Genomic DNA, 13,097 nt, shown 5'->3' on the forward strand with positions numbered 1-13,097 from the left:
CTCACCTGTGAACCAGGGACAAGAATTCTCACCTGGCGGGGCTTCTGTGAAGGTGAAGCAGGGTTACGAGGGTGTGGCCCTGGCCCCTGGCAGGGGCGTGGATGTGAGGTGCTGCCAGGAGCCCCTCCTTGGCACGCCCTCCACTTCTGGAACAAGAGGCGGTGAGGGCACCTTTGGGGAGGAACGAAGACGGTTCCTTCATCCAAGCAGATGATGCCGAATGGCTCACCAGCTCCTTCCTGTTTCTATTGCACAAACATCGGAGCCACAGCAACAAGCACAAAAAGAGGAAAAGGTCAGGCAGCATCCCACGCCGTTCACACACCAACAGCTTTCAGTTCTTCCCACTCCCTCCCCCCGACACACACATGTTATGCCCTTACGATCAAGCAGAGCATGGGCCGGGGTGCTGTTTCTTCCCCCAGCCCAGCCCGCCTGCCTGGGCAGCGCCAGGGCCACTCTGCCTAGTGGCTGGGGTGGCGACAGACCTTCTTTTCCAGTTATATCTATTTTAGTTTCACAAGTAACATATGCGCATCGTAGAGAAAGGGAAGCATGAATGCCACCCCGTGCCAGCTGAGGTCTCAACTCCAAGGGACCATGAGCCACGAGGTAGGGGTCTTGGCTCCACACCTGGAAGGTGCAAGGCCCTGCCAGGGTCCTGCGGGGTCCCCAGGACAGGTTCTGGGGCTGCCTCCTGTACTAGGACTCTGCCTCTACGTGCTGTCCCTGTTCCTGTCCCCACCACCGTGACACACATGTGACACGTGGGACTTTCCTCAATGTCCACAAAACCCGGCACTGAGGGTGCTCAGAGCATCCAGTTAACTGAGGATGGGGCCAACGGGGACGAGGCTAAGGCTGTGTCCCTCGGGGCAGCGCCAACAACGCCAAAGGGGCTGCAACATGGGCATCTCTCAAGGGGCTTTCAGGCCCCCCTCCCCAGGGAATTTCCATCAGCCGCTGCTCCCACGGGGCCCAGACGTCCCCATATCCTCTCTTTTCTCCCAGCAACTCATCGAGGTATTTTCCCTAGGAGGAATTCTGGTGCCAGCTGTTAAATAAAAACATTTCTCTCCCTGCCTCCCCCCACCCCAAACACACACACACACACACACACACACACACACACACACACACACACACACAATTTTTCTGCATCAAAAGGAAGAAAATAACCATCTTCCTCAGACTACCTTCTTCCGAGATAAATGTTAATAACATTGACTTCTATACCTTCCAGGTTTTTCCTATAAACAGTACAAAGGGACCCATACAAACATACACACATACCTTTTTTCTGGCTGTGCCTGAGGCGTGTGGAAGTTCCCCGGCCGGGGATCGGAGGCTCGCCATGGCAGGGACCTGAGCCACAGCAGTGACAACACCAGATCCTTAACTACTGGGCCAACAGGGAACTCTCATACTTTTTTAAAAATTGGAGTAGTGCGGCTGTTTTGGTTCCTGTTACCATATCTCATGCACATCTTTCCACATGAATAAATATCCCTCTCCAAGATTATTTTTCATGGGAGAGACTCCCTTTTGCATGGAACATCCTGCTCACCTGTGTTTAGACTTCTCTGAGGCTCTGGCTGACTTCTCTGGAGTGTGGGGAAGAAGCCCAATGGCCCTGCAGTGGTTTGAGGGCTGGAAAGGAGGTGTGAATGGAGGCTGAAGACTCTGCTATCCCTTGAGACCCATCCCTAGCAGCTGGGGTTGAACCTGGGCAGATAAGAATGCCTTTAAGAGCAGTGCTGGTGATGACGTCAGGAGGCATTCATTGAGTATCTGCCAGGCACTGTGGTAGGACCTTACACCTGTTATCTCATTAATCCTCATAATAAGGTTTTAGGGTACAGATGTTATGCCGATTTGAACTAGACTTTCTAATTGGCTGTTGCTGGTATGTAGACAGGTGACTGATTTTTTTTATATTGACTTTATGTAGAGTGACACTTCTCAATCCACTAATTAATTCTAATAGTTTATCTGTAAATTCTTTGCAATTTCTCTGAACCCAGTTAAGTCATCTATAAATAAGGGACATTTCATTTTTTTCCTTTTTAATCCTCATACCTTTTATTTCTTTTTTTCTTGCCTTATTGCTCTGCCTCAGACAGTGATGGTGAATAGGAGTGGTGACAGTGGGCAAACTCCAGAGAAGGGTTTTTATATATTTCACCTCTGTTTTTATTGGTTGGATACTTAAACAACTATTTTTAATCTTTCTTCTTCTTTTTTTCCTTTTTTTTTTTTTGGCCATGGCTGTGGTATGTGGAAATTCCCAGGCTAGGGATCAAACCTGTGCCACAGCAGTAACCCAAACCACAATAGCAACCCACACCTGGCTCCTTAGCCTGCTGAGCCACAGAGGAACTCCTCAATTTTTACTTATTCCGAATTTATGCACTTAAGACTATGAATTTCTCTTTAAGTGTGGCTTTAGCTGCATCCCACAGTTTTTTGTTTTTTGAGGGTTTTTTTGTTTGTTTGTCTTTTTTGCCTTTTTAGGGCACCCTTGGCATATGGAGCTTCCCAGGCTAGGGGTCGAATCGGAGCTGCAGCCTCTGGCCCGCACCACAGCCACAGCAACGCCAGATCCAAGCCACGTCTGTGACCTACACCACAGCTCATGGCAATGCCAGATCCTTAACCCACTGAGCAAGGCCAAGGATCGAACCCACAACCTCATGGTTCCTAGTCGAATTTGTTTCCACTGTGCCACGACGGAAACTCCCCATGAGTTTTAATATGTTGTCATTATCTTTCAATTTAAATTTTCCATTGAGATTTCTTTCTTTCCTGGTGAGTTATTTAAAAGGGTTGTGCTTAATTTTCAAATTTTATTTTCTAGTTATCATTCTGCTTTTTTTCTCACTGATTCCATTGTGATCAGAGAATATAATCTTTATGTTTGTTATCCTTTGAAGTCTTTGGAGACTTGCTTGATGGTCAGCTTAGATTTTGTAGGAATTTGAAAAGAACTCGCATTGTTTGTGGCATGGCTGAGTGTTCTCTATGCGTCAGTGAGGTCAAGTTTATCTATCCTGTTGTTAAAATATGCCATATCCTTATTGAATTTTTTGTCTATTAGATCTTAAGCGAGTCGAGTTAAAAGTCTGCCTGTGTGACTATAGATTTGTGTATCTCTCCTTATGATATACCAAATTTTGCTTTTTATTCATGTGGAAAAATGCCCATGATATACTGTGACATGAAAAGCAGAGTCGTACTACTCCCTTCCAAAAGGAGTGTGTGTGAGAGATTCGACCCATTAAGGAGGAGCATGAATTTGGAGTATGCCCTACAGACTAGGGTTCAAAGTCTAGTTCTTAAGCAGATTCTGCTGCTTAAACTTTCTGAGTCTTGGTTCCATAATGTGTAACCTAAGGTGAACGATACAGTGTTACATTTGCAGCTTGGAAACATTCTATGGTTTATTCCTTCTAAAATTCCTTGTCTTGAGTCCACATGCCCCTCCAGCAATCCCGGCCTTTCTCCATGACTACTTTTTTTGTCTTTTTAAGATTGCACCGACAGCATATGGAGGTTCCCAGGCTAGGGGTCAAACTGGAGCTGCAGCTGCCAACCTACACCACAGCAATGCAGGATCCCAGCCTCATCTGGGACCCATACCACAGCTCACAGCAACGTTCCTTCACCCACTGAGCAAGGCCAGGGATCGAACCTTCATCCCCATGGATACGAGTTGGCTTCGTTATTGCTGAGCCACCACGGAAACTCCTCCATGACTACTTATAACAGACCTGTCAAAATTCTGTCTTCAGTTTCTCTCTCCTTTCCAATCCATTCAGTCAGGCTTTCTGCCCACCAAATCTTTCCATCTCAAGGTCACTGCTGACCTCCACATTATTAAACCCAGTGGTCAATTCCTGCTCCTCATCTTCCTTGGTGAACCGGCAGCAGCTGACACCCATCAAGCTCTCCCTCCTCCTGGACACACTTTCTTTTCTGGCTTCTGGAATATTCCACTCTCTGGATGCCCCTCTGAGTCACTGCCAAGCCTCTGCAGCCTCCTTCACTAGTTCATCCTTAGGAAACAGAAGAAGCCTGACCTCTAAACCTTGGGCCGGGGCTGGGGGTGGGGGGGGGGCTTTACCTTTGATCCTCACCTCCCTCCCTGGGTGATGTTATTTAGCCTCAAGGTTTTGAGACCATCTATGCTCTGACTACTCCCGGATTTCTGTGTCCAGCCCAGACATCTCCTCTGAACATCAGCATCAACTCCCTTTGGAACCCTCCCCGGCACCTCTCTCAGACCAATCTCCAATTCTTTACCCATCCGAGTGCCCCTTCCCACAGTTCTCCTCACGCAGTGAATGATCGCAGCATCCTTCCTGTTGCTCAGGCTAAACCATTGACGTTGTCATTTCCCTCTCACCTGCCATCACTGCTCACATCTGATCCATCAGCTCATTTTGTTTCAAATCTATCCAGAATCTGACCCTTCTCACCCCGCCAGGGCTGACGCTGCTGGAGCCACCACTGTTTCTCGCCTGGACTCCTGCAATTGGTTTCTAATCGGCTGGCCCATTATCCTCCTTGCCCCACAGTCTGTGCTCCACCTGGCAGCCAGAGCGTGATCCTGTCCAGCCATAGACAGATCACATCCCGCTCTGCTCAGAGTCCTGGCTGAGTCCAGGTCCCTTGAGAAGCAGGCACCAAGACAGGGGTAAATGTGCAATGGTTTTATTAGGGAGATCACCTGTGAGGAAAAGTGAAGAAGACTGGGAGAGCCATCGGGCCGATGCAGATCTGGTGCTGGGGGAAGGAACGAGCAGATGTCAGGGAGGAAGCATAGAGCACCGCACAGTCTAGGGACGCACAGTCTAGGGACGTTGCGAGGCCATGGGCGGGGCGGGAGGCTGTGATGGCCTCTGGGCAGCGCTCAGCCATTGGCTGGGGGTAGCCCGTGGGGGTGTGGCCTCTGTGCACCGTAAGGATGGTTTTCAGAGCCCAGCAGCCTGGCCTTTGGTCAGTGCTGATCCCTGGAGCGGGAGGTCTGTGAGTCCCATTCTCACGGCCAGAGATTGGCTCCTGTCTCCTCCGAGGCTCCTGTCTCACTCGGAGTCAACATCAGGGCCCTGACTGTGGCCTCGGAGAGCTCTGCCCACGGGTCCTTCGGCCGTCTCTCCCCTCCATTCACTCGCTCCAGTCACACTGGCCTCCTCGCTCTTATCTAAATGCACCCGGCCTCCGCTTCTGGAACTGTCCACGGGACCACTCTCTCAGTCTCTGCTCTCTGCTCAGAGGGCATGTTTGCAGGGGGAGCCTTTCCTGAGCTCCCCATCTCCTTTCTCTGGGGCTCTCATGGTCCTCAGTGGCACTGTTTACTTTCGTGACTGTGGTCTGTCTTGGGCCCCCCCCCCCGCAGTGCCCGGCACACAGTAGGTGCTCAGCCATCCTCTGCGTGGAGGCCTGTTCTTAGGTCCCAGGTGCCCGGCCGGGGCTCCGTGCAGCTCAGTGCTGGGCACAGAGAGGGCTCCCGTGGCGGATGCAGGCATCAGCGCTGTGGTTTCACTCTCCCCAGAAGCCCTTGGGCACCTCCCCTCAGCTCTGTTCCAGCCTCCACCTGGCCCAGTGCCCTCATTCTTGCTCCCAGCCTCCAGCACCGCCCCCCCACACCCTGCTTCTCACTGTAGCAGGAAGGGCCTTTCCAACATGCCACTGATGCTGTCACTTCCCACTCAGAAACCTCCAGTGGCTCCCCGCTGCCAGCTCCTTGGCCTGGCACAAGAGGCCTTCGTGGGAGGCCCATCCCAGTCCTGCCTCCCCAGACTCCTGTCACGGCCCCTCACCCCAGCTGCGCCAGGCCTTGACCTGGAGCAGAGGTGCTCTTCCTCTCCCGAGTACTTCTCCCTTCTGAACAAGGCCCCCAGATCTCCCCCATCTGCCCCCAGAGGGCTTCATGCAAATCAACAAGCAGGTGCGCCGGACAGCACAGGCCTCATGTTTCCCTGGTGATGGGAGGGGGCGGGGGCAGTATTACAAGGGACTGATATCCAGGAGCCTCACACTGGGTCCTGGCCCACCTGGTCAAAGGCCTTGGCCCTGACTTCCCACGTCTGCCAGGGCCTGTGACCCCGCGGGTTGGCACCACTGCCCATCCTGGGCCTGAGTCCCAGCCAAGCAGCCCCAGCCCAGCCCAGCCCAGGCCACCCCATTTGGAGACCTGGTCTTCTCCCCGCAGGCCCACCATGCGGGCAGCAGTTCCCATCACCTCTAAGGAAAGCCGAGAAGGTGTTCTGAAGACAAGGCTGCCCTCGTTTCACGGCCTAGTGCTGCAGGTCACAGCCTGCATGCAAATGCGGCTCAGCAGGTCAGGGCTTGTCAAAGGCTTCACTCAGCAGCTGCTAATTGGCGGCAACCTCTGCAGCCCCCCTGCTGCCCTCAGCCCAGCAGCTGCTCCCACCCACGGCATGACCACTGCCAGTGTGAGTCAGAGGCCTGTGTGGTCCCAGGGCGGGCTGCCTCTTGCTGGCTCAGAAGTCCCTCCACCTCATGCCCTGCCCGGTGGGAGCACAGGGAGCGGAGGGCGGGAGGGGCTGTGTGACCTGAGATAGCTCTGGGCGTCTCTGGGCTAACGTGTGGCAGGCCACATGTGGCCTGGACATGAGGAAGAAGGGAACCATGTGTGGGACCCAGGAGCTGCTCCCCTGCCAAGATGTCAGCTAGGAGGTCCTTTGTCCCCCATCTCTGGTTTTTTTTTTTCTCCCAGTCTCTTTAGGGTCATACCTGTGGTGTATGGAGGTTCCTAGGCTAGGGGTTGAATCAGAGCTGTAGCCTCTGGCCTAGGCCACAGCCACTGCAATGCCAGATCCTTAACCCACTAAGCGAGGCCAGGGATCGAACCTACGTCTATGGACTACTAGTCGGCTTTGGTATTGCTGACCCACCCCTTCTCTCTGTGACCAGCAAGCTTGGAGGCCTGTCAGATCTGTGGAGATACAGGTCTGGGTGGACAGAGAGTGGGGGCCCAGGGCTGCTGAGAAGCCCGTGTGCCAGGCTTGCCGGCAGGGCATGGGGCTCTGGGTAGGCATGAAAGCCCAACAGGCCAGAGCAGGCCTTGGAAGACACCTTCCACTAGAATTGGGTCTCCTCCTTGGGACCGCTTGCCTCCTTTCCTACCCGGAGGCAGATTGGAGGCTCCTGGTCCAAGGCCCACCCTCCTTCTGACTCCGAGGGCCCTAGGGCAGCCTTGCCATCACTATGTGTGATGCCCTTGAAGTGAGGGTCTCCCAAGTGCCAAATGGTTTATTACACAGGTTTTCATGCCCTGCTGCCTCCCAGAGCCTCCCCCCTCCCCCCCTTCTCTTGCCTCAGAGCACCACCTGTCTCTCCAGCCTGCCTCGGCAACCCCTGCTTGCCTGTTGCCAGGGAAACCACCTCCTTGGCAACAAGCCGGCATCCATATGACAAGTACACGTGGGAAGGAAAGGTTCCTGCCTCTTGCTTAGGCTGCTGGTGGCTCTGCTCTGACAACCCCCAAAGAACAGCGTCTGCCCCTTGCCTGGGACTCCAGCACCCAACAGGGTCTGAGAGAGGGTCCAGGCTGGGACCACAGAGAAGGGAGAGAGGCATCAAGCTTCTCTCGATGATCATTCAACAGTTATTAAGCCCCTGCCATTTGCCAGCCCCTGTGCTAGGCCCTTTACACACAGCATCTCATTTAATCATGCATTGAGCCTGCAAGAAAGATATGATTATTCCCATTTTACAGATGAGGAAACTGAGGCACAGAGAGGCTCAGAGGCTGGCAGGTGTCAGAGCTGAGACTTGAATCTAGCCTTGTGTCATTTCAAAGCTCCATTTCTGGAGTTCCCTTCGTGGCTCAGCAGTTAACAAACTCAACTAGGATCCATGAAGATGTGGGTTCAATACCTGGCCTCGCTCAGTGGGTTAAGGATCCAGCGTTGCTGTGAGCTGTGTAGGTCACAGACGCGGCTCAGATCCTGGGTGGCTGTGACTGTGGTGTAGGCTGGCCGTTGTAGCTCTGATTCGACCCCTAGCCTGGGAATGTCCATCTGCCTAAAACACACACACAAAAAAGCAAAACTCAATTTCTTTCTACCTTCCTGAGACCTCTGGTCAGGCTGTTCACAGCTGGACCAAGAGTGAGCATGGCCCCGAGCCACACACCAGGTGAGCAAGGAGCCCCCTCAGCAGAGCTCACTTGGTGCTGGTGTCCTAGTGCACCACCCACAGCTCTGGAGACCCAGAGACAGCCAGACACAGCTGGATGGGAAAGGAATTATGACCGCATTGGGTACCTAGGTGATCCGGCAGCACAGGCTGGATGAGGGCGTCAAGGGACACCTAGAGGGGTGGAGAAGTGGCTGGGACCCTCACAGGGGCAGGGCTTTGGCCCAGGGGTTGAGGGCAGATGCCAGGAGAGCATCCTCTTGGAGCCTCGGCTGTGGGTGTCACATCAGGGGCTGCTGGCTGTCAGGGGCCCAAGGACCTAAGGGCAGGCAGGGCCGGTGGGAGTGGGCCGGCGGCTAGGCGGAGGCCTGGAGAGCCCGCTGGGGCTCAGCACACGGCTCTACTAGAGCCTGGAGGTGGCCTGAGGGAGGCAGCAGGGGCACAGGGAGGAGTCGCCCTGTATAAGCAGGAGAAGGGTGAGGTGGCTACGAGAGTGCCAAGGTGCAGCCCTGTGACCGACCGCACGTGGTGAGGCTGGGGGTGGTGATGTCTCCTCGCTGACTTGGCCCCTGCCCTGGGCCCCCTTGGGCAGGGCTGAGGTATAGCGGCTGCTGACCCTCCCGCGTTCCCTGCAGGACCTGCAGCGCCGAGACACTGAGGTCTACGACTGCATCCAGAGTGAAGCCATCGGCCCGCCCACCGTCCAGGACCTTCTGTCCCAGGTATGCAGGGGCGGGGCCGGCCTGGCTCCTCCTCTATCCCATTGGGCCCTCTCCTCCCCTGGGCAATGGGAGTAAATGGGATCCTGGGAGAGTGAGCCACCACCCCTGAATCAGAGCTCTCTCCCCAAGGCAGCTGGCCCAGTGATCAGGAGGCCGGGTGCGTTTGAACCCTTTAGAGGCTGTGCAGCCCTGGCCAAGAGGCTGACCTCTGTGCTCACAGCACCTCCTCTGTAAACTGGGGAGCCTAATAGCTCTCCCCTCCCAGACTGGCCATGAGGATCAAACGTTGTACTGGGACCCTGTAGGCGCCATGCAAGGTGAGCAATTGAAACCACCGCCGGGCACGAGATAGTGTCACGAGATAGTGTCTACACTGTCAGACAGGGGTGTCCCCGGGCTGATGTTGTCTAAAGTCAGGAGCTGGAGTCTGAGCTGGGGGGCAGCCTGGGCAGGAAAGATGTCGTTAGCATCATGATGGGGCCAAGGCATAGCACTCAATGGCGATTCTCTCTTGAACCTCAGTCTGCTCCTCTGTGAAGTGGATGAGTTCCTGCTGTGCTGCAGGGGGTTAAGAATCTGACTGCAGGACTTCCCATTGGGACTCAGCAGGTTAAGGACTGGATGTTGTCTCTGTGAGGATGTGGGTTCGATCCCTGGCCTGGCTCAGTGGGTTAAGGATCTAATGTTGCCATGGGCTGCAGCTGCAGCTGCAATTTGACCCCGGGCCTGGAAACTTACATATGCCGAAGGTATGGCCCTAAAAGGAAAAAAGAAAAAAAAAAAAAAGAATCCAACTGCAGTGTCTAGGGTCACAGCTAAAGCTCAGATTCAATCCCTGGCCCAGGAACTGCCATATGCCACAGGCACTGCATGAAAAAATAAAATAAAAGGCCTCTTAAAAGTTGAAGGAAAAAAAAGGTGTTCCCATCATGGCTCAGCAGAAACGAATCTGACTAGTATCCATGAGGAGGCAGGTTTGATCCCTGGCTTCGCTCAGTGGGTTAAGGATCCAGTGCTGCGTGAGCTGTGGTGTAGGTCACAGACACGGCTCGGATCTGGCGTTGCTGTGGCTGTGGTGTAGGTTGGCACCTGCAGCTCTGATTCGACCCCTAGCCTGGGAACTTCCATATGCCGTGGATGCAGCCCTAAAAAAGACAATAAACAAACAAACAAACAAACCCAACTACCCTGTATTCAAATGAGACCCAAGTTAAGTAACATCTGCCCCAGAGCCGTGGACACCAGAAAGCGCAGGAGTGAATTGGCAGCCCAAGCGCAGTGGGTGGGCACCTTGGAAGCGCCATGGTGAAGCAAGACACGCTGGTGCTGGGTCCGCCGGTCTAGGCTGCTCTGTTTGTTGAAACTCCGATTCTCCAAGTCCTTTCCATACTCCCTCCTGAACTAGACCCTGACTGGAGCAGGGCTTCCCCACCCCGGGAGCCCCAAGGATGTCCAGGCCATCCCAGGCAGTGCCCCCTGTGTGCCAGGCCCTGGGTCTGGTCCAGATGACTAGACATGTTCCTGCCTTGTCTGCAGGACTAGGGCCACTGATCTTACAAACCCACAGAGACTCTTGTGGCCCCTGTGAAGCGTGGGCTCCAGGGAGGGACTAGCTCAGAGCTGGGGTGGGGTGGCATTCAGGGGTGCTGAGCCGAGCCCGGCAGAGTGAGTAAGAGGTAGTCAGGGAACAGGCAGGATCAGGGAGCACCCCAGAGGGAAGAGCACATGGGGAAGCCCGAGGCAGGAAAGAAAGGCCAATGGGGCTGCAGGCGGAGAGCAGGCGTGAGGTGGCGTGATGGAGGCTGTGGGGTGGGCTTGGGGACAAGGATAGGCCTCTCTGTCAAAGCTCCTTGGGATGTCCTCTGTTTGTCTGCCTCGGACTAAAACTAGAGTTGTGCAAGTTTGTTCTTTTCCCTCCCTACTGTTCTTTATTTTTATTTTTATTTTTTTCCAGGAGAAACAGCACAGATTTGAGGGGGATGGTGAATTTAACCTGGTCTATGAAAATCTCTAGGACAAGCTCCGCCTCCCCAAGGGCCCCACCCTGGATCACAGGCCCCCGGACAGCCTCTTCTACAAAGGACTTGATCTGTGCCAGGAGCGAGGCCCTGGGGTCCCCATCACCTCACCCCCACATTCAAGGCCCCCTTGCCTGGGCCAGACTCCACCGCCCCCCTTCTGCAGCCCAGCCATACCCCCTGAGCGGTCCACCTCCCAGGCCTTTGCCTGAGCTGCTCCCACTGCCAGGCGGGCCCCCCCTCAGTCTTTCAGGGCTCTCTTGACACCAACCCTTCTGGGAGCCCTCCTAACCCTCTCGAGACCCACAGGCCCTCCGGCACCAGCCTGCACCTGCAGTGCTGAGCACACAAGGGCCACAGACTAGTTAAATAAAGGAGCAACCATGCAAATGCCCCCACCTCCCTGCCCCCTGCCCAACCAGGCCAAAGACACAAGGTGGCCACACAAAGTGGAGGAGGGGGCTGGCAGGAAGACTGCGCCAGGCAGGGGCTGGGCTGGGGTCAGGGACAGAGCCAGGGGCCAGGGAGGTGGCTAAGGGGTGATCCTCAGGCTGCGGGCCTGAAGCTGCATCTGGACATGTGCAGGTGAGGAAGCAGATGTGGGCACTTTGGGGGGCAGGGTGGGGGAGGTGCTGGCTAAACAGGTGCCCAACAGCCTGAAGCTCTCTGCCTCCCCAGCCAGGACCCCAAGGTTGTTTCCCATCAGCCTGGCCCCCCACGCTCAGTGCACCAACTACCCCCTCACCCCTGCCCCTTAAACCTTCCCCACCCCCAGAGCCCCTGCCGACCTGGCCCATCATGACCCCACCCACCTCCTCTGTCCTGATCTGCCTTGGGCCCCAGCCCAGCCCCCTGGGGATCGAGGCCAGCCCAGCCCCTCCCTCCTTGCCCAGGGCCAGCCCAGCTGCCTTGAGACCACCACTCTCCATCGTGGTTCAGCTGCTCAGCTTGGCTCTTGGGGCCTCCCCTGGGTGAGTGGAGGGGGAGGCTCAGGTCGGGGGGCCCCTCAGGGTCGGGTCCTGAGCCATTTCTGCTGCTCCAAGTGCTCACATTATGCCTCATTTCATCCCCACAGTAGCAGGGCACTGGAACCCCTCTCAGAGACCAACGGGGGCACCGGGTCTATGCCCTCTGTCCTCTGCTCTCTCTCAATCCTCATTTTCCATCGTTTGCTCCTTCCTGAAACGGGCAGGTCCATCCTCTCTCCCCACTGAGGGCTGCCCCGGAGGCCCCTGAGGTGCTCTCCACACAAACCCCAACAGGCACAGGAGGGTGGCGCAGGCCCCGCCCAACTGCAGGCCCCGCCCAACTGCAGGCCCCGCCCAGCTGCAGGCCCCCGCCCCCATCAGCTCTGCAGTCTGCCCCGCCCCAGGCCGGCCCTGCAGGAAAGGCAGGCCTGGGGGCTGCGAGGTGGGCATAGACTGCTGTACAGAAGGGGTTCAGACCCTCTGTTAGGGTGGCACGGGCCGCCCCTGGGCCCACAGGTCAGTCCAGAGCCTGCCAGCTGGGCTCTGGGCCTGGCCTCCAGCACACGGCAAGGAGGGCTCTGAGCTGGATTATGAGGCTGAGCGGAGAGGCCCCTGCTTGCCGAGAGCAGAGCTGCTTTCCAGGCTCCGGACTCCAGCAGCTGGAGGCAGCGGCGGGGGTTGGGTGAGGGGGTGGGGGAGACGTGCCACTGCAGGGGCGGTGGGCCTCTCCAGGATCAATCAAATCCAGAAAGACCGGGCTGGGCCCTGGACCTTCCTCAGCCCCTGGACCCTAGACCCCCAGGCTAGGAATTGGCCTTTTCCAGTTGGCCCCAAAGGCAGTGCAGGGCACCTGGAGGGTCTGCAGCCCCCATGTCCTGGCCCAGGCCCCGGCACGGCTGCCCTGCTCCCACAGGCCCCTCTCCAAGGAGCAGCCAAAGGATCCCGGAGAGACCTATATGTGATCATGTCTCTCTGTGCTCAAAGCTTCCCATGGGCCCCACCTCACTCGGAACAAAATCCCAGCTCCTCCCCGGGGCCCGAGAGGCCCTCAGTGACCCTCTCATCACCCGTCTTGTGGACACAGGCGTTGGCAGTGTGGTGGCCAAGCTCGGTTTGGGACGAGGCTGGGCGGGCTCACTGAGGTCCTCGGTGATCCAGGAGAGGCAGGGAAGTGGGAGAGGGTCCAGGAGGAAGGTGGGACCCTCAGGGGACAATGTTCTGGG

General features: G+C 56.0%; 1 protein-coding gene across 1 annotated transcript in view; it reads left to right on the forward strand.

Annotated features, from left to right (window-relative positions):
• NFAM1 (NFAT activating protein with ITAM motif 1) overlaps positions 1-11,292 on the forward strand; it is a 34,912-nt gene extending 23,620 nt beyond the window's left edge. The window contains exons 5-6 of the mRNA XM_047786085.1: positions 8,802-8,888; positions 10,843-11,292. Of these exons, the coding sequence (XP_047642041.1) occupies positions 8,802-8,888; positions 10,843-10,902 (147 nt within the window). The 3' untranslated portion in view covers positions 10,903-11,292. The remainder of the gene's footprint in view (positions 1-8,801; positions 8,889-10,842) is intronic.
• Positions 11,293-13,097: the final 1,805 nt, after the last annotated feature.

This window comes from Phacochoerus africanus, chromosome 7 (genome assembly GCF_016906955.1).
Source record: "Phacochoerus africanus isolate WHEZ1 chromosome 7, ROS_Pafr_v1, whole genome shotgun sequence".
In the NCBI taxonomy this organism is placed as follows: domain Eukaryota; kingdom Metazoa; phylum Chordata; class Mammalia; order Artiodactyla; family Suidae; genus Phacochoerus; species Phacochoerus africanus.